This window comes from Eubalaena glacialis, chromosome 1 (assembly GCF_028564815.1).
Source record: "Eubalaena glacialis isolate mEubGla1 chromosome 1, mEubGla1.1.hap2.+ XY, whole genome shotgun sequence".
NCBI lineage: Eukaryota > Metazoa > Chordata > Mammalia > Artiodactyla > Balaenidae > Eubalaena > Eubalaena glacialis.
The window spans coordinates 31,527,601-31,547,530 of NC_083716.1; the positions used below are offsets into that span (position 1 = coordinate 31,527,601).

General features: G+C 34.7%; 1 protein-coding gene across 3 annotated transcripts in view; it reads right to left on the reverse strand.

Moving 5' to 3' along the window:
• Positions 1–19,930, reverse strand: part of LCOR (ligand dependent nuclear receptor corepressor) — a 128,887-nt gene that overhangs the window by 55,681 nt on the left and 53,276 nt on the right. For all 3 annotated transcript variants that reach the window (XM_061211000.1, XM_061210921.1, XM_061211072.1), the window contains exons 3-4: positions 7,558–7,623; positions 7,136–7,215 (exon numbers count right to left, since the gene is read on the reverse strand). Coding sequence is in view for 2 of the 3 variants with exons in the window: in XM_061210921.1 (XP_061066904.1) it covers positions 7,136–7,215; positions 7,558–7,623 (146 nt within the window). In the remaining variant the exon portion in view is untranslated. The remainder of the gene's footprint in view (positions 1–7,135; positions 7,216–7,557; positions 7,624–19,930) is intronic.

Consider the following 19,930-nt stretch of genomic DNA (forward strand, 5'->3'; position numbering starts at 1 on the left):
GTCTGGTTCCCACAACCAGTGTTCTTGAGAAGCTATTCTCTCAAAGCCCAATGGAGTATGTTTGGGGGTACTTACTCAACCCATTTAGGGTCCATTTCGGGAAATGGCATAGAAGTCCATATTAGAGCAACAAACGTGACAATCCATCTCCCTACTTATCACCCAGGATGGGGCCAGGAAGTTGTCTGATTCAAGATGGGCAACCCATTTATTCTATGATTCTACCTTCCTTTCAATCTGATTCTTCTTCCTACTTTCTAAAATGAAGGTTTTCTTCAGTTCTCACTATTTTGCGCTTTACCTCTCACCGAAGACTTCACCTGCTCAAATAAACCAATCATTGTATGTATTCAGGAACACTCCAAATATGTATTCAGCTCAGACCTCTTCTTTCAACTCAATTTCCACAACTCTATCTCCTGGACACTTCCAACTAAATGCTTACTTTCATCGCAAACTGCTTCCAGCTAATAACCTCATTATCCTCACCATAAAAATTGGCCACTACACCTTTCCCCTTCTCACTTCTCAACCTCTGTTAATTCACCATGCTAAGTCAACCTGGCTTAGAAAGCCTAACATCAGTATCACTTCACTCTCCCTTATCTGTACATTTATGTAATCATTAAGTTTCAGCAATTCTTTATTCTAGATTTTCTACATACATCCCTTCCTTATGCATCTGCACAGCCAAGACCCTAGTTCAGGCTTATTTTCTGGATGATTACAAGAACCTCTTCTAATTTTCTCTCCATTACACCCTAAAAATAACTATCAAATTAACTGTTCTAAAACACAGATCCTTTTAAGGTTCACGTTGAATTCGATCTCCTTGATTAAGCAAATTCCAGTGTCATCTGCTGCACCTCTCAACTGCTACATACTTGTATTTTCTTGTGTTATCTACTACCTTTTCAAATATTACATATGAGAATGAAGGAGGGAATTTTACTCTCAATATCAGAGCTCTGATTCTGGGCAAGCAGGATAGAGGATTTAAATCTCCCTAATTTAGATCTCCTTTAATTCCATTAGCCACCCATGGTCTCACCAACATTCCATAAGCAAGGAGGGATCCACTTTTTACTTCTTTGGTATACTTTCTGGTTTATCACAGAACCAGACATTCAATAAATCTGCCAAATGATCAGTATGATTAGTATACTGGTTAACTCTAACCACATAAAATTGGATACAGTTAATCTCCAATTAATGGTTTCTCCAAGTCTGTATGCTTGTTTTAGGGGGAAAAAGTCCACAGATCAGGAGTATATATTAAAAAAAACACAAAACACACACACACACAAACTGCCCCCGCCCCCAAAAAAACCTCTTTGATATTTAATCTTGGATGAGCACTGATTCACTGTGTCAAGTGGTTTTCCTGAATCTTTTAAAATAATCTATAAAAGGCCTCTGGAAACACAACAAGGTTAGGTCTTGCAATTTAGATTTGTACAATTAACTGAGCAAGTAGTTAATCATGTACTACTTTGTGGTATCCATTTAACTCTACCCTGTATCTATTTAAGTCTCACAAATAAATAACCCTTAAACTTCTCATATTTGTTTCTTCTTTCTCAGTCTTAATAGACAGGCACTATATTGATACATTTTTCTTCCACAGTTCCTTTTATATAATAGGTACTATGAATACTTACTGAGTTGTGGTACTCTGGGACAAGATGACAGACAAGTCATTATCTAGCAGCACTGAATATGCCCAAACTAATAACTCAACACAAATACACGCTGTAGAATACAATGAGAAAATAATAACTAGATTTAGTATCTGCTCTTACTATAAATTTCAATGTGCTAAAATAGAAATAAAAATTAAAATCTTAGGGCTTCCCTGGTGGCGCAGTGGTTGAGAATCTGCCTGCCAATGCAGGGGACACGGGTTCGAGCCCTGGTCTGGGAAGATCCCACGTGCCGCGGAGCGACTAGGCCCGTGAGCCACAATTGCTGAGCCTGCGTGTCTGGAGCCTGTGCTCCGCAACAAGAGAGGCCGTGAAAGTGAGAGGCCCGCGTACCGCGATGAAGAGTGGCCCCCACTTGCCGCAACTAGAGAAAGCCCTCGCACAGAAACGAAGACCCAACACAGCCATAAATAAATTAATTAAATTAAAAAAAAAATTAAAATGTTAGAAGGATATATCTAAACTTCTAATTAGTGTATACTCACAAAACAGAGGAAACTATGAAATGTTCAGAGTAAACACATGACAGACTAATGAAATCTATCTAGTTACATGATTCCTGAGGGTAGATGGGCACTGAAAGAGATCTATAATGTGACTCTAGTCTTATCGCTGGTTACTTACAAAAATAAATGCTCTGCTGCACCCAGGATGTGCCCCCCCTGTGTCTGCCTATCCAGACCTATGTATTCTTCAAAAATGCAGCTCAAGTCCCAACTTCTTAAAACATTCTCCTAATATGCTAGTCAAATACTGAACTTACTAACAGTCTTATAATAAACTTAAGAGCATAAACATTTTATATTTTTGTACAACATCCCATCTTACATTATCCTTAGTTACTAAAACATCCATGCTCTTTACTCTATAATTGCTATCTCTACTCTATCCATGTACAAGAACAGCCATTACTACAGACTGATTCATTGCTTAGAATTAGTCCATTTTTAGGGATATGAAATAGTGAAAGTAATTTTTAATTCTTCCCATCTCTCCAATACTGTCTCACTACTGTTGGATCAGCTCTTCATACTATCAACACGATCCTACAATTAATAAAAGCCTCACAAGATGGTTTCTAATAGATACAGAAAGAAATACAGATGTATATATACATATATTTAAGTAAACATACATATTTCCTAGCTCAGACAACTGACGAGGCCTAGAAGCAGTGATATTCTAGTACCAATGAGTATACCTAGTACCTTGGTTTCTTATACAATTTTCCAAATAAAAGAAACTAGGATTCCTTGGAGAAATCCAGGGTTGGGACAGGGAAAGCAAAGATAAGTGTGGAACATTTTTTGGTGCCAAAAAGTAAAGAAATGATAGCAACATGTTTAAAAAAAAAAAAAAAGATGAAGAGCCAACCTGAATGGGCTCTCAATGGCCAAATCCAGAACAATTCAAACTACAAAATAAACAATGATTGTAATAAATTATAACCAAAAGAACAAAATAAGAATATGTAAGTCCATATTGATAGGTAAACAAACAAAAACATAAATAGAGAAGGGAAACCTCTTCCTTACAGTAGGTTTCCAGCTAACAGAGGTTGAAGAAATAATACAAATAGAAAATCATCATCCGGTAAACACCATAGTAGTAATTTTTTCAGGCAAGATTCATCAATTGATGCTAAAATTAATGTATGATGAGAAACTAGTATGATGAGAAAAAGATATTCACAAAATCTCAAAGCACGTCTCCACGATTTCCACAAAAGGGAAAAAAACAGAAACCTTACAGTAGAGAAAACTGGCAGACACCATCTTAACCAAGTGATCAAAGTAAACATCACCATGTGTTTCCCAATATGGTGCACTAAGGATGACACAACATCAATTCTGTAGAGTTCTTGCCAAAAATGCGTAACCTGAATTCAATCATGAGGAATCATCAGAAAAACTTAAATTGAGGGGCATTCTACAAATCAATTTGCCAGCGTTCTTCAAAACTGTCAATGTTATGAAAGGCAAAGAAAAACTGAGAACTATTCCAGACTAAAGGAGACTAAGGAGACATGACAACTAAATACAAAGTGTGATCCTAGATTGGCTCCTGGACCAGAAAAATGACATTATTGGGGTAACTGGTGAATTCTGAAAGGCTTGCAGATTATACTATTGTATCAATGTTAATTTCTTGATTTTTATAACTGTACTGTGGTTACATAAGATGTTAACATTTGAGAAACCTGGGTAAAGGGTATAGAGGAATTCTTTTTATTATTTTTGCAACTGTTTTATATGTCTAAAATAATTTTAAAAAGAAGCTAAGAAAAAGTAAAAAGCCTCATGAGTGAATAATACACAGAGAACTTTGTATATATGCTTGGCACATGTAAGCACTCACAACAGTTAGCTATTAATATTATAATTCTCCAACTTTATTAAGCATGCTGACTTCTTAGTTCCTCATTTAGTAAATATTTTAGAATGTCTACAACGTGCCCAACAAACAGGAAAGGAAGGAAAGAAAGAAAAAGCCAAGCAAGGCAGGCAGGCAGGTGGGCAGTGACGCCTAGCACATCTGAGACTGGCTATTTCAAATATACTCATGCCCATTTACACTCTTACTCTCTCCCCCTTTCAAACTGAGTAATCCCAAATGCTTCTTAATTCTTACTTGATCACTTTCCATGTTCATGTTTCTAGTTTTGTTATCAAAATGCATGTATTCTAAAAACATGGATCAAATCCCAGCTATATGACTTTGCCCATAACTTAGTCTCTGTGACCCTTCCCATATCTTTATTTGTAAAACTGGGATGCCTTTAACCAACTTTATAGCGTTGTTGTGAGGACTAAATGGAAACAAAAGTAAATGACACATAGTATATGCTCAAAAAAAATGTTAGTTGTCTTTCCCTTACAAATTATATTTTCTAACTGCTGAAGTGTAGATGAACAATTGTTTTACTAATTTCTAGCTGAATATTCGTTATATTTTCCAAAGAGGCAACTTCATTTTTCATCTAGATATTTTAAAAAGTAAATATAAATAACGTATTTACTTTATCCATTCTAACAGTCAGTATCCAATGAAAATCCAATTAACTAAAAAATATGCATAACCTCCATCTCATTCCCAAATATCAGACCAGTACTTCTAACAGCTTTTCCAAACATTATCTAGACATCTCTCCATGCCAACCCCAACTTAAGATTCTAATATTGTACTCTATGCTGCCACCTCTTGGCTGTTACCATTCTCTCCACATATTTCTTCTATTTTTGGAATCTTAAGTCAGCCAAGTCTCAACCCAATGGATACATTTAATTTCCAGATTCTAGTGTTTCTCAGATAAGATGCTCCAAGTGCCTGCAAAGAGTTTCAACAAAATCACTTTAAATCTAACACAACTAAAGCTATACATTTGACAAGTTATATATTCTAGGCTCTCTCTTCCTATTTTCCATAGACATTATGGCTGTCTCTGAAAAAAATAAATGCCCAAGACAGATAGTGAAATGCCTAATGGAGAAAACCAGCTTTCCCAGATCTAGCTGGGTTTTCAAACGGAAATATTCTTCCTAATTAGAATACTAACTAAAAATTATAGAACTACGAACAGTAAGAACAGCTGCTACATGGTTAAATGCTACATGGTTCCATGTGTTGCTATTTCTGTTTTCTTCTAAAAATATTCATGGAATGTTTTATCCTCATATAGCAATGGAAAACTCAATCATATTACAAGACTATACTCTATTCAATTATTGAACATAGAAAGGCTTTCCTCCCAAACCAATTCTGAAAGAAAGGTAATTAATCATTGGCTCCTTCTATGCTACCAAAATGCCTGTTAAATAACTTCAATAGACAGTCACAACACGTATGCGTGCACACACACACACACAGACACAGTTTAAAATGATGAACTTTAACTTCATTGGTAGCTGCTTAATTTTCTGGCCTTTTTCAAACCACAGTAAACTTCAAAACACTTCACTCATTAATTCAATAAAAACAGACCATCCTGGATAGTCACAGCAAAAACTTTTTCATGTGCTTAAGCAAGAAAAAGATGCCACAAAAGAAGAACGTTAAGAAGCTCTTAAACTGGCTTTGATTTTAAAGCAACTTTCCAACAATGGTAAATAATGGTAGAGTGGCCAAATGCAGGGGTACAAAGAAGCATGTCATGTTTCATGGTCTTCAGAGGTTGACAGTGTAGTCAGGAACACAAGATTCAAACACAGAAAAGGATAAACAACAAAAGGCAGAATATTACTTGACAAATAATTGGTAGAATATTTACTACAACAGTGTGAAGGGTGGAAACAGCAATAAGAGCAGAGGTGTACCATTAATAAGAAAGGGGAGTCAAGGTAAGAGTAAGAGCAAGGGGAACTTCAAGCTATAAAGAACAACGGGTATGCAATGCTGTAGTTCAAATGGTAAAAGCATGTTGTTTAATACAAATGATCAGACCAGTTTTGCATGGAAGACTAGTGGGGTAGCATTAGAAAGAGAAGTGGACTGACCTGTGGAGGGTACTGAGGCACTGAGCATTAGGCTAATGAATCCCAAAGATAATTGTAAAGTCACTGGAGACTGAGTGCAGGGTAACATTTCCACACCATTTGAGGGGTGAGGGTCAGGCGGAGGTAGGGAGGAAAGGGGTTTAACCATGTAGCAGTGTTTAACACACTGAAGAAAACTAAAAGAGACCAATCATGTTATTTCAGTAGTCCAGAAATAATGCTAATGGTCTGAACTATGGTGATGACTGTAGAAAGAAAAAGAATGGAAGAACTGATAGAACCTGGTCAATGATTTGAAGTTAGAAGTGTACAGGGGAGAGGAAGGAATTAAAAGTGTTTCCAAAGCTTTAAAGCAGGGAACAGAAATACCAAAAAAAGAAACATAAGACAGTAAACCATTATTAATAAATGTTTCCAACAATTGAAATGTTTCTAAACCGGAATTCTTTTTATGTTTAACACAAAGCAATAAAACAACAGAAATGCAAAGGTACAGCCAATTTTTACAACTGAACACAAACAGCATCCATGCTCATATATTATGAAGAAACATACTAAAGCATAAACCACAGTCCATCACAAATCTACATGAATTAATAACTACTTGATCCAGATCCATGTTACTGTACAAATGACTCCCATTACGTGAATTACCATACGTTTCATATTTAAAATAAACACAACAGTTTGAGACCTAGTTCATTATTCTGCCTAGTGAACTAAATAAATAGAGCAATGCATATTGGGATAAAGATTTCTCAATAGGCTAATCAACAGACTAGAAACAGTCTAAATTGCAAAACTGAGTTACTATCAAATCTTTTATGAATAAATACGGAATCAGTACTCCTACAAATCCTCCAACAAAGTAACCAACTTTTGGAAAAATAAAAACTATAAAATACCACACTAGACAAGTTTCACAAGTTTCTTGGTTACCTTTACTTTATCTCTTCTCAAGCAACAGAACAGACAATTTTCATCAAAAGTCCAATCAGAAATGCTTTCAGGTTCACAGTCTGCAAAAATAGTAGGAATAACAAATTAACAGTTACAAGAGAGGATTTTTCAGGAAACAAATGAGAACTAATTTCAAAAATATTATTTATTTTAACAACAAAAACACCCCTCACTAAGTAGTAGACAGATTCCTTATTTGCAATAATTGCTCACTAGTTAATACACCTTATTCATACATATATCTGCATCATCAACCACACACAAGAAGATGCTTACATGGATATAGCTTCAACCCACATAAAACTGTGAATAAAAAGGAGAAGGAGACTGGGGCTTAAGTCACCAAGGTATCACTTATGTCACCAGGAAGAATTTGAAATGCCAAAAAAATTTTTGAATACCTTTAAATAAACTGAGATCTTTTAATAATGCAGGTCCAAACAGCCCTTCAAGAATACTTTCAAACCCTAAAAGGATGAAAAAAAATCCATTATTACAATAATATTCCCTACAGTAAATTTAACCTTGTTGCATGAAAAAACAATGGTGTTTTCTTCCAATTCTCAAGGACCTCCAGATTATTACTCATGGGATGCTGAGGAGAGTATATGACCAATCTAAAAGAAGCATTTGCATTTTTGTCAGTGATTAACACTCAATACAAATTCAGAGCCCATTCCAAGACAATACAAAACAACAGTAGAAATAACCAATGAAGGAATGGAAATTCATGAGATCTCTTACTATCTTACAAAATTCCAAATACCTCTTTACATAAACTTTCAAACTTCATTTTAAAAAGCACCTTCCCCAATGAAAGAGTCAAACTGCTTCAAAATTTCCACAATGTTCTGGGTTAATCTAAATGGCATGTTTCTGAATATGAACTGAGATAACAGATTCTTCAATCTAACAGTATTTTTTAAGAAGGAAAATCTTAACTGAAAACAACATGTGTATCACATGCACACACAAAAAGCCCGTTTTAATATTATAAAAGAAAAAGACTTCTGTAATTAGTTCACATTGCCACAGTAACTACTCACTGGTTCCTTTATGAAGCTAGAACCCACTAATTACACATACAAAAAGAAAGAGAGAGAGAGAAAGAGAATTCAAATATACCTATACATAGATGTTTAAACTATTACCACTCTCAATCAGTACAAAGTAGAAAATGAGGGGACTTCCCTGGTGGTCCAGTGGTTAAGAATCTGCCTTCCAATGCAGAGGACACAGGTTCGATCCCTGGTCACGGAAATAAGAGCCCACATGCCACAGGACAACTAAGACCACGTGCCGTAACTACTGAGCCTGTGCGCTCTAGAGCCTGTGCGCCACAACTAGAGAGCCCACGCGCCGCAACTACTGACCCATGCACAACTAGAGAGCCTGCGTGCTGCAACTACTGAGCCTGCGTGCCACAACTAGGGAGAAGCCCACGCGCTGCAACAGAAGATCCTGCGAGCCACAACTAACACCTGACACAGCCAAATAAATTTAAAAAAATATTAAAAAAAATTCCTTTAGAAAGTTCTAAAAAAAAAGTAGAAAATGAAAACAAAACAAACCTTTTCTCATTTATTATCTCAAATGTTGCTGATTAACTCAATGAAAAACAATGTAAAAATATCTTTGCCATCTTGCTGTTTTCTATGGGTTATTAAGAGTAAGGAGGAAAATGCAAAAGAGAATCAAATTGTACCTTTATACAACATAACAAATAATTCATTAGTGCAGCAGTTCCCAAATTATGTATCATGGACCTCATTAGGAGCTCAAATAATTACAAGAGGTCCATGAATCCATGTCCTTTAAGCATGACCTTTAGAAAGAATAGGTCTTGTGCATTCAGTGTACATACAACTTTTCAAATGCACACAAATATTATTGCAATTAAGAAAATATATAAAGTGTTACTGAATTCCTAGTAGTTTGGGGCACTATGTATTTTGTCACATAATCTATTATCACCTAAGGGTTTATAATTTTTTTTAATTGTTAAAAAAGTACTCTTATGTTCAAAAGTGAGGGAACCACTAATGTAAATACTATAGCCAGGTGGATACATGAGGTCCACAAACAGGGACATTTCCTAACCACAAATACAATCACCATAAAGGGTTTGGAAAGTAAGGGAGTAGAAAAGATGGTCCCTAGAAACAGTATTTTATCTGGTTGTAAGAGTAACATTGTAATGTAAGGGATTTCTTTGTCCTTAATATTAAGCCATCATTTTCAATAGGGTAATCTGTAGAGTTTGTAGTATCTGCACTGTAGTTAGAGAGTTGATTTTTCTAAACTATTTTCATGATTTCTAGATTCTAGATTTTTCATTTATTATTAAGGATTAATCGTTTTTCAACTCTCCTTCGTTCTTCCCATCAAAATGATTCCAAGGACATCAAAAAAACCCAAACTACCCATTCAAGCAAATGGGAGGTATCTATCCTGTTTATTATTTGTCTACTATAATTAAAACACTGTCCACTAAATTACTATGTCCTCTCTTCCCTACACTAGGGAGGAGAGAAAGTGTTGGGCTAAGGGTTTTGAGGGTGGGGAGGTGGTGATGAGGGAATGAGAAAGAATTGCTAGATACTGCCTATCTTGGGCCTGCAAACTAGATATTTTCAACACTAACTTAAAAAAAAAAAAAATCCTGCAGCTGCCTCTAAGGCCCTCTTATCCCCAAAATGGATTTCTGACTTCACAAATATTAATGAAAGCACTTCAATATCTGGCAAGTACCAAGTACACACTGCAAATAACTAAAGGGGATTACATGTGGCCCTTACTCTGAAGAACAAATCTAATAGGCTTTCACCTGGGTTTATATGAAATTATAACAAATTCCAAATGTGGATGCTTAGCCATAAATTCTTGAAAGGGAAAAATGTAAATACAGCAAAAAATAATACTAAGAAAGAAAAAAAAGCCAATAAAAGCCTTGGGAGATAAAACTTTAAAAATTACAAAAGATAACAGAATCGGAAAGAATAATAGAATAAGAACTTCATCAATAACACACAAACACTAACAAAAACTGAATCACATTATCAAAGAGCAGTGAAAGGGACAGACCAAAAAGAATCAAACAAGAAAAAAAATCTGGTCATAAATGCAAAGATTTAACCACAACTAATTTTGATCAAAACAGTAACTGTAAACAAGTCACTTCTCTTTTGCTCACGTCTGCAGCAATATATTAAACTGTACAAATACTGATCAGACATTGTTAAGTCATATTTTGCTTCCCCCTGTTAACTGAATTTAATGCCACTCAGTTTTATTAATACTAAATACTGAATTTAGCAGTTGCATAGCAACAAGGAATGTCTCACGTGCTATGCTTGACATTAACAAAAGGCAAACAAGAAAAGAACAAATGTATTCAAAATTTATACCATGATCTCACAAAAAAGCCATGAAGATCAATAAACAAAATGCCATGGAAAATTAAATAAATAATGAAAAAGACAGCTATGTCCTTATGTTCAATCACCAGGGCTTAAAAAGCACCTGTATGTAATATATTATTACATGTAAAGAAATATTAATAATTTTATTGAGCATGACTACTGGCCAAAGAATTCCTATCCAACATTGCAACTGGAATCAAAGCTGGTCTCCAATCCCTTTCTCACTGCAACCTGAAGACAATCACTGTGTCTTCAGACAGTATTCCTGAACACTACTTTAACAATGTGACCATCTGTTCAGAAAAACCCCACTTTGTTTAAAAAACAAATGCCAAATTTCTAAGTCCAGCAATCAAAACTATTTATAATTTGACCCTAACCTACCACTGACAGTCTTATTTTTCAGAACTTTCCTGCTCATTCTCACAGCTCCAGCCAGGTTGGTATTCTAATGTATTCAGTCATCTATTATTTCTACCTCCTAATATTTTCTCAAGCCTTTTCATTTCACCTCTGCCCAAATAAATTATTTCCTTCAAGGCACTCTTCAGTTTGTTCAACAAATAGATATTCACTTATCCAACATATATTAACTGAAAGCCTACCACCTATCAGGGACAGTGGCAGGCACTGAGTAGGCAGGCAATGATGAACAGATATGGTGTCTGCCCTCATGGAGCCTGAGTTTCCAGTTTTCTCATTCTCAGAATTCACATATCACTCCCCCCACTTTTAAATAAATGTCAACTGCCTTATGTTTTCTCTTTTCTGTCACATGTAAAGCACTATGTAAGTATTCTGTAATACAAAATTTGTCATAGGCTAGCTAAACACTGCTTTTGTTTTTCCTTCTATATGTTTATGTCTTATCTCCTCAAGGAGATTTAATGCTTCAAGAAGGCTAGGAAGGGAGGTCTTCCTGTTTCCCACAAGGTTCCTCTTATACTAGGGCTCTATGTGCCTGGTTTTTAGCTCCTGCTTTGGATAACCTAGCTCTCAAAAACAAAAGACAGAAGATTAAAATTACTCATACATTACCCTCTTCAATCTAAATCATAATCTCTACTCTATTTCTAACCAAAATGGGAAAGCAGATTATGAAAAGTAACAAGATAGAGACATATCAAATATATAGCCAACTAATAAGCAACAGCCTGTACTTTTGAAATTAAGCAAAATATTATGAATGGAATGAAAATATGGTTCATGAGTCTTGGGAACGTCTCCTCTGAGATAACAGTACAGAGATTATCAGTCTGAGAGATAAAGAGGGGCTGAAGGAAAACTAGGAGCATATCAGAAAATCAGTAATTTTCACATCAAGGTCCCTTGGATATCTTGCAAAACTTGGTGCCCAGTATAAAAGAGCTCAATCTTCAATAGAGCTTCAATTATTATTTTATAAAATATCAGTTCAAAGGTGCGTGCTGGTAACAATCATCAACTAATAGCTTAATAAACAAAGAGGAGACTGACAGTATATGAAGTTCTTTGCTTAAAACTCAGGGTTTTAAACTTGCAAATACCACACTTAACTTCATTACAAGTGAGTGCCAAAATGAATAATTAAAAAGCACCAGATTATACAATCTTTCACATGCAATCCAAAGGAATATAAGGTAATTAATCTCTTTTTACTGATGTTCCAGCTATTTCAGTGTGTCATACAACCAAATAAGTCTGGATGAACTTCTACATGTAATGAGCAAAAACCAGGCTCCTCTTCTCATTACTTTACACAATCCACCCCTGCTGGACAGCTACACTCATTAAGAGTTCTTCCTCTCTCCCTGAGCATCTGCTTCCGGCCCATGCTCTGTGAGGAACCCATTTGCTGGCTTACTTATCACCCTGAGAATTACCCAGCACAAGAACTGATGAAAAAGAATGCGCATCAACAGAAAATCTACGAACAACAAATGCTGGAGAGGGTGTGGAGAAAAGGGAACCCTCTTGCACTGTTGGTGGGAATGTAAATTGATACAGCCACTATGGAGAACAGTATGGAGGTTCCTTAAAAAACTAAAAATAGAATTACCATATGACCCAGCAATCCCACCACTGGGCATATACCCAGAGAAAACCATAATTCAAAAAGCCACATGCACCCCAATGTTCACTGCAGCACTATTTACAATAGCCAGGTCATGGAAGCAACCTAAATGCCCATCGACAGATGAATGGATAAAGAAGATGTGGTACATATATACAATGGAATATTACTCAGCCATAAAAAGGATGAAATTGGATCATCTGTAGAGACGTGGATGGACCTAGAGACTATCATACAGAATGAAGTCAGAAAGAGAAAAACAAGTATTGTATATTAACGCATACATGTGGAATCTAGAAAAATGGTACAGATGAACTGGTGTGCAAGGCAGAAATAGAGACACAAATGTAGAGAACAAACGTATGGACACCAAGGGGGGAAAGCAGGGTTGGGGGGGTGGTGGGATGAATTGGGAGATTGGGATTGACCTATATACACTAATATGTGTAAAACAGATAACTAGTAAGAACCTGCTGTATAAAAAAATAAAATAAAATTCAAAAAAGAAAAAAGAACTGATGAAAAACCTGACCAGACATACTGAAGACAAACAATACCCCAGTCAAAACTAACAGCCCAAACTGAAACAGAATTAATGAAGAAAAACATCAGAGATTGAAGAAAAATTATAAATAGTATTTCTATTGAAACCAGGGAAGAACAGCATTTAAAACAAAAAGCAAGCTGCTCTGGAAAAGGAGTGGAGAATATGTGCTTGGGGAGGGGAAAAAAGAAAAACGAAACTGCCGAAAAACCAAATGGAGGTATTAAGTAGAAAAATATACATCAAATTAGTGATTTAAAAAGCCAATTTAAGAAATGTCCTCACAAAATCTGCAGACACAGAAATCATGAGAAAAAGATTAGAGATGATGAGGAGGCCAGGACATTCAATATCTGTGAAATAGGATTTCCAGAACAAGAAAGAGCAAAGAATATAAATTTTTAAAAATTAAATTTAAGAAATGGGGGTAGGGTGAGGGGGAAGAAGGAGGAGAAGGAAAAGAAAACTTCCTAATGTTGAATACTGTCTTGAGTCTTTGTATTTAATGTGCTCTGAGAAGTACTGGGGCAGAATACTCAGGGGAAAACAAAGCATATATACATGTAAAAACTCTCCTGGCAGAATATCCGAATTTCAAAAATAAAAGTTTAAAAGCTCCAAATAAGGAGAAAATTTTACTTAATTTTACATAAAATAAGAGGAAAGGGATTTAGAATGACAGGCATTTCATCAGTAAAAGTAAATGCTAAAAGCCAATGGAAGTATGCTCACAAAATTCTGAGGGTAAAAAAACCTCACTTTTTTTAGCCAATCTACTTTTCACAGATATGAGTAAAATAAAGAAATTACTGGATATGCTATGATTTGGAAAATAGGACAGTCATTTACTCTGGGTACTAGCAACAGTCACTTAAAGTAGTTGAGCTAAAAAAAAAAAATTCAGAACAAAGACCTAAAAATGGAAAACACTGTTTATATAAAAAATAATGGTAAGCAATATACCAGTAAAACTAACAGTTAAGTATAAACAGTTGTTACTAATATGGGGGGGATTCAGTTTAATATAAGAAAGGATTCTTTAAATAGATAAACACAATATAATTTTTTAAATTAATGATTTAGGAATAACATCCCAAACTATTACAACACAATCTTGGGTGAAAAAGTAAGAGTAAAATATGCTTAAGTAAAGTATGTAAGATCAAGTGTGCATGTGGGATGAGGGAACAACTTATAACAGTCATTACTCTTTGATGTTGATAAGAAAATGTAGCTTTAAATTTGCTTAAAATGTATGGATAAAGCTGAAGAATTTCCAATCACCAGAGGAAATAGAGAAAAACCAAAAAAGATCAACTATAAAAGTAAATAAAATTAAAAACTAAACAAAAAGCGAGCATGCTAAACAAGAAACACAAAAAATAATTTCAGGAATAGTATCAACCATGTACATGTTACAATAAATGTTAATCAACTGAATTAACTACGTAAAAGAGAAAAAAGTGTCAGGTAGGGCACAGCAATATGCAGTTCGTAACAGACTCAAAGTGACACAGATATGTTGAAACTAAAGAGGGAGGCATAGATATGAGAAAAATGTAAAAAAAAGAAAAAAGAAAAGAAAGCAATAAAGGTGGCAGTAACAATCAGAAAAAGAATTATTCAAGGATAAAAGCATAAAACATAGGTAACTAATAAGAACCTGCTGCATAGCACAGGGAACTCTACTCAATACTCTGTAATGGCATATATGGGAAAAGAATCTTAAAAAAAAAAAAAAAAAAAGAGTGGATACATGGATATGTATAACTGTTTCACTTTGCTCTACACCTGAAACTAACACAACATTGTAAAGCAACTATACTCCAATAAAAATTTTTTAAAAAAGCATAAAACAAAAAAGTGAAGAATTTTTCAATTACTAAAGGGCTAATCTATTTCATGAGTGAAACTGACCTATAATTTTTTTTTTCTTATATATGTTTGGGTTTGGCAACTGTCCTCCTCGAAAGAGTTGAGATATATTTCCTTTTTTCCTACTTTCTGAAAGAGGTGACAGAAAATTGGGAAGCTTTCTTCCTTAAAAGTTGGGAAGAACTCAAATCTAAAGCATTCTAGGCTTATTCTCTTTGATAGAAGAGTTTTAACTATTAAATTTATTTAATAGTTATAGAACAATTCAAGCTTTTTATTTCTTCTTGAGTCAGTTTTTGGTAAGTTATATTTTTCTTTAATTTCAAAATTATTGGCATATGGTTGATAGTATCTTCCCTTATCTTTTTTAAAGTTGTGGTAAAACGTACATAATATAAAATTTATAATTTTAATCATTTTTAAGTTTACCATTACATATATTTACACTGTTTGCACCATCACCCATCTCCAGTACTTTTTTCATCTTGCAAAACTGAAACTCTATACCCATTAAATAGTAACTCCCTATTTCCTCCTACTCCCAGTCCTGCCAACCGCCATTCTACTTTCTGTCTATACAAATGTGACTATTGCACACCTCTTAAGTGGAATAACAGAGTATATATTTGTCATTTAGTGACTGGCTTACTTCATTTAGCATAATATCTTCACGGTTCATCCATCCTGCAGCATGTGACAGGACTTCTGTGCCTTTTAAGGCTGAATAACATTCCACTGATGCATAGATCATATTTTGTTTATCCATTCATAAATCGATGGACACAAGTTGCTTCTACCTTTTGGCTAGTATAAAATAACGCTGCTATAAATCCCTTATCTTTTAAATCTCCTCTTCATCTGTAGTCTTCATTTTCATAATATTATTTATTTATGTCTTTTATTCCTTGATCAATCTTACCAGGCTTGTTTTCTTAGTTCCCCCTCCCAATTCACTTTTGACTTTTCTTGATCTTCTCTAATATATCTTTGTTTTCTGGTTCATTAATTTTCACTAAGTTTCATTATCTCTCTATTTTCTTTGGGTTTATTCTGCTGTTCTTTTTCTAACTTATGACAGAAGCTTAGTTCACTTATTTTCAAGTTTTCCTTTTTTTTTTTTTAAACAAAGTATAGGAGTGATTTAAGAGAATTAAACCTTAATTATTTTGTATTAAAAAGTAATCTAGGATAAATAAAATGTAGTATATCCATATAATGAGAATATTATTACAACAAGGATGAATGAACTTCAAAACATTATGCTAAGTGAAAAAGGCCAGAAATAAAAGATCACATACTATACGTTTCTGTTTATATGAAATGTCCAGAAAAGACAAATCTATAGCGATAGAAAGTAGTGTTTTCCTAGGGCTGGGAGTGAAAATGGGAATGACTGCAAATGGACACCACGTTTCTTTTCAAGGTGATGGATTTATTCTAACAGATTTTGGTGATGGTTGCACAACTTGGTAAATATAATAAAAATCAGTGAATTGTATACTTAAAATGGGTGAATTGTAAGGCGTATAAATTATATGTCAAAAAGCTGTTAACAAAATAAGTATGCGAAAAAAAAAAAAAAATAAGTATGCGTATTTGGTAAATATTTATAATGATTTAAGAAAACTTGGCCTGTTAGAGAGCCAGCCTTGGAATTTTAATCTGAAATGTAGAACTGAATAGCTGATTTAGGCCTGGTTGTAGGCTGAAATCTTACTAAGTTTGTATACTGTATTAGAATTCTTACACAACTTAAGAATAATCACATTTATAAGTTTAAATTATATTTACAAGATTTTTTCAAATTATCTAAGAAGGTTTTGTTAAATCAATATTTAAGGAGAAAACATCTATAGTTTTAGATTAAAATGTTTTAAGAGTTAACTAAAATATTTATCAGAAGTGTAAGTTTGGAGTAAGATCTATATCTTAGGAGAATGAGGTTTTAAATTTATAAATTTAAATAAACTGAACATTAAATTAGAAATCGAAGTAACTATGCATTATCTTTTCTATATACAAAGTCACCCTAAATCTCACACTTAATAACAAGAACTAATCAAGTGTTTTGTACAGAGCTCAGCAGTGTGGGGATATAGGGGAAATGTTTAAAATATATGCTCTGCTGTTAAGATTTACACACATTTCTGCTACCACACATATACTGACAACTCTCCAATCTCTTATCTCTTGCTCCAGACGTTATTTCTAATTGCCTGCTTCATATCATCACCAAGATATCCCAAATACCTCCAAAAATCCAAATCAAAATCATTCTACCCCTTTTCCCTCATCTCAACCAGTGATGATCCCTGTATTCCTTACCAGGAAAATGGCATCACTAACCCCTTCCCCCAAGACATTCAGATTACAAATCTCACTCAGTCATGATTCCATTCTTTCCCTACATCAGTCAGTCCTATTCATTTTAATTATGAAAGATCCATCCAAATCTATTCTCTTTTATGCACCCCTAAATTCAGGCCTTCACCATTTCTTACCTTAATAATTATAGTACATGTCACTCATGTTGGTAATAATTGAGCCCTTAGCTGGTATCAAGCAAGCAAGCACTGTATCAAGTACTTCATACCCATTATGATAAAATCTTCAGGGGAACACTGTAAAACAGGTATTATTACTACCTAATACATGTAAGAAAATAGAAGACTGAAGCAGCTATTTTTTTCATACAACTACGAAGACGCAGAGCCTAGGTTTAAAACCAGGCTGGTGATTCTAAAGCCCAGGCTTATCACTTTTTCACACGACCTGCTAATAACATCTCAACTTTTCATTCATCTGACTATTTAGAACATCCCCGATACCATCAAATCCACCAGAATCCATCTTTCACACTGCCACGAAACCTCTTCCATCTTTTCCTGGTTTTAAAAATCTTTGATGGCTTTCCACTGACAATACTGAAGACTTCAAATTCCTGGCTGGCATGCAAGATCATTTAGGGTCTGTCTAGTCCCAAACTACCTTTTCAGTCTGCCCTGCCGTTTTCTTTCTACATATGCTATGCTCTGGCCAGACGATTTATTGGTCGTTACATACATGTCAATGCTTCCATGCCTTTTAAGTACAGCAAGCCCTCTGCCCAGAATGTTCTTCTGCAACCTTTAATCCAGTTAATTCTAAGGCATCCCTTATCTCAGCCCATAAGCCCCAGGCAAAGTTAAGAACATCCTCAACAGCGCTGAAGTTGTACTACTAGTAAACTATACTTCAATTTTTTTTTTTTTGGCATTTTATCTACTAGATTTTGAGCAAAGAACTGGAGCCTATTCATCTTTTTCTTAACATCAGCCTGCCTGTTCCTTAACTGCAGTGTTTGTTGGATGAATACAAACACACCCTTCCTAATTCCTATATCCTATTTACCTAAGTGATTTAAGATTTTATAATGACTCTGTTTCGTGTGTCTCGCATGCTGAAGACCCAAAGAAATGCAAATAAATGAAACAGAAGGGCAAGTGACATCTAATGGAAAAAGGTTCCTGTATCTATGAACTAAAACCAGAATTAATTAATGGCTTGCTTTGCTGCCCCATGAACAGAGATGACAGGACACTTTTTTTGTGCAAAGCTGTAATCACAGCAAAGAGAGAAATAAATTGGGAGATGAAGTACTGAAAAACAGTGGTATTAATACACTAAGGAGGGAAAAGGAATACATACTGAGTAGCTGGAACATTACTGAAATAATTTCATATAATTGTATTTACATACATTATGCCATAAATGAGATTCCAAGATGTTAAGTAACCAAAACCGCAAAGGTAGTAAGTAACTAGGTCAGATGAATTTAGTTCTTTGGAACTCCCAGGACAGTTTTGGTTCATTTTTTTCTGTTATATCAAACTGTCTTGCGTAGAGTAATTATGCTAAAAAGAAGCCATTTAAATGCAAATCTGAAGTTGATTAGGAATAAGTCAATTACATCAGGAGTTCACAATCTGTGGGCCACAATTCCTTAGAGGAACTCACAGTCATTACAAGGTCAGTATGTCCACATACATGAGCACTGTTTGTAAATTGAATAAAAATGTGCTTGCATATAGAGTCACTACTTTTCTAAACGCATTTTTTCGCTATGAACAAAATGCATTATTTCTTTAAAAAGCATTACTGAATTCATAATAGCCTTTTGTCATTACATATTTTCTCAGATACTAAAAATATTATATGAGAGATCAGCGATTTCTATTGCCTTTTAGAAAAGTTGTTGATAGATAGACTATAGATACTTATTTATTTCTATTTATTGAGCGTCCACTATGAGTCAGTCACTAGAATGCAGCTGTGAACAACACAGACAAAAGTCCTTATCTTGGAACTTTAATTCTGGCAGAGGAGACAAACGATATAAATAATGATGACGATGATAATGAATAATATGTGGTGAGGGTAAGTAAAAGAAGAACTGATCAAAGAAGAATACAGCAGACTGGAAAAGACTTTAGGAGGCTGAATTTTTGAGCACTGAATGGAGTGAGCAAGCCAATGTAGATATCCAAGACAAAGGAACGTTCTAGGCAGAGGGAATAGTACTGAAGCAGTAAATGGTATGAAGTACGGTATATGTGAGAAACAGCAAGAAAGTTGGTATGGTCTGAGCAAAGTGAATAAGATGGAAAGCAGAACATGAGATCAGAGCTCTAGAGGCAAGATCACAGAGGCAATGGTGAGAAGATTGAGGTTTGAACTTAAGAGAAATCCACTAGCTTTACATTTGGGTAGTGGTGGAAGTAATGTGATCAGATTTATACTGTTTAAGCTTACCAGGTGGCTGCACAGATAACTGATTATAAGTAAAACATTATAATGAGACTATTATTACAATAGCCTTGGCAAGAGAAAATGGTGACTTA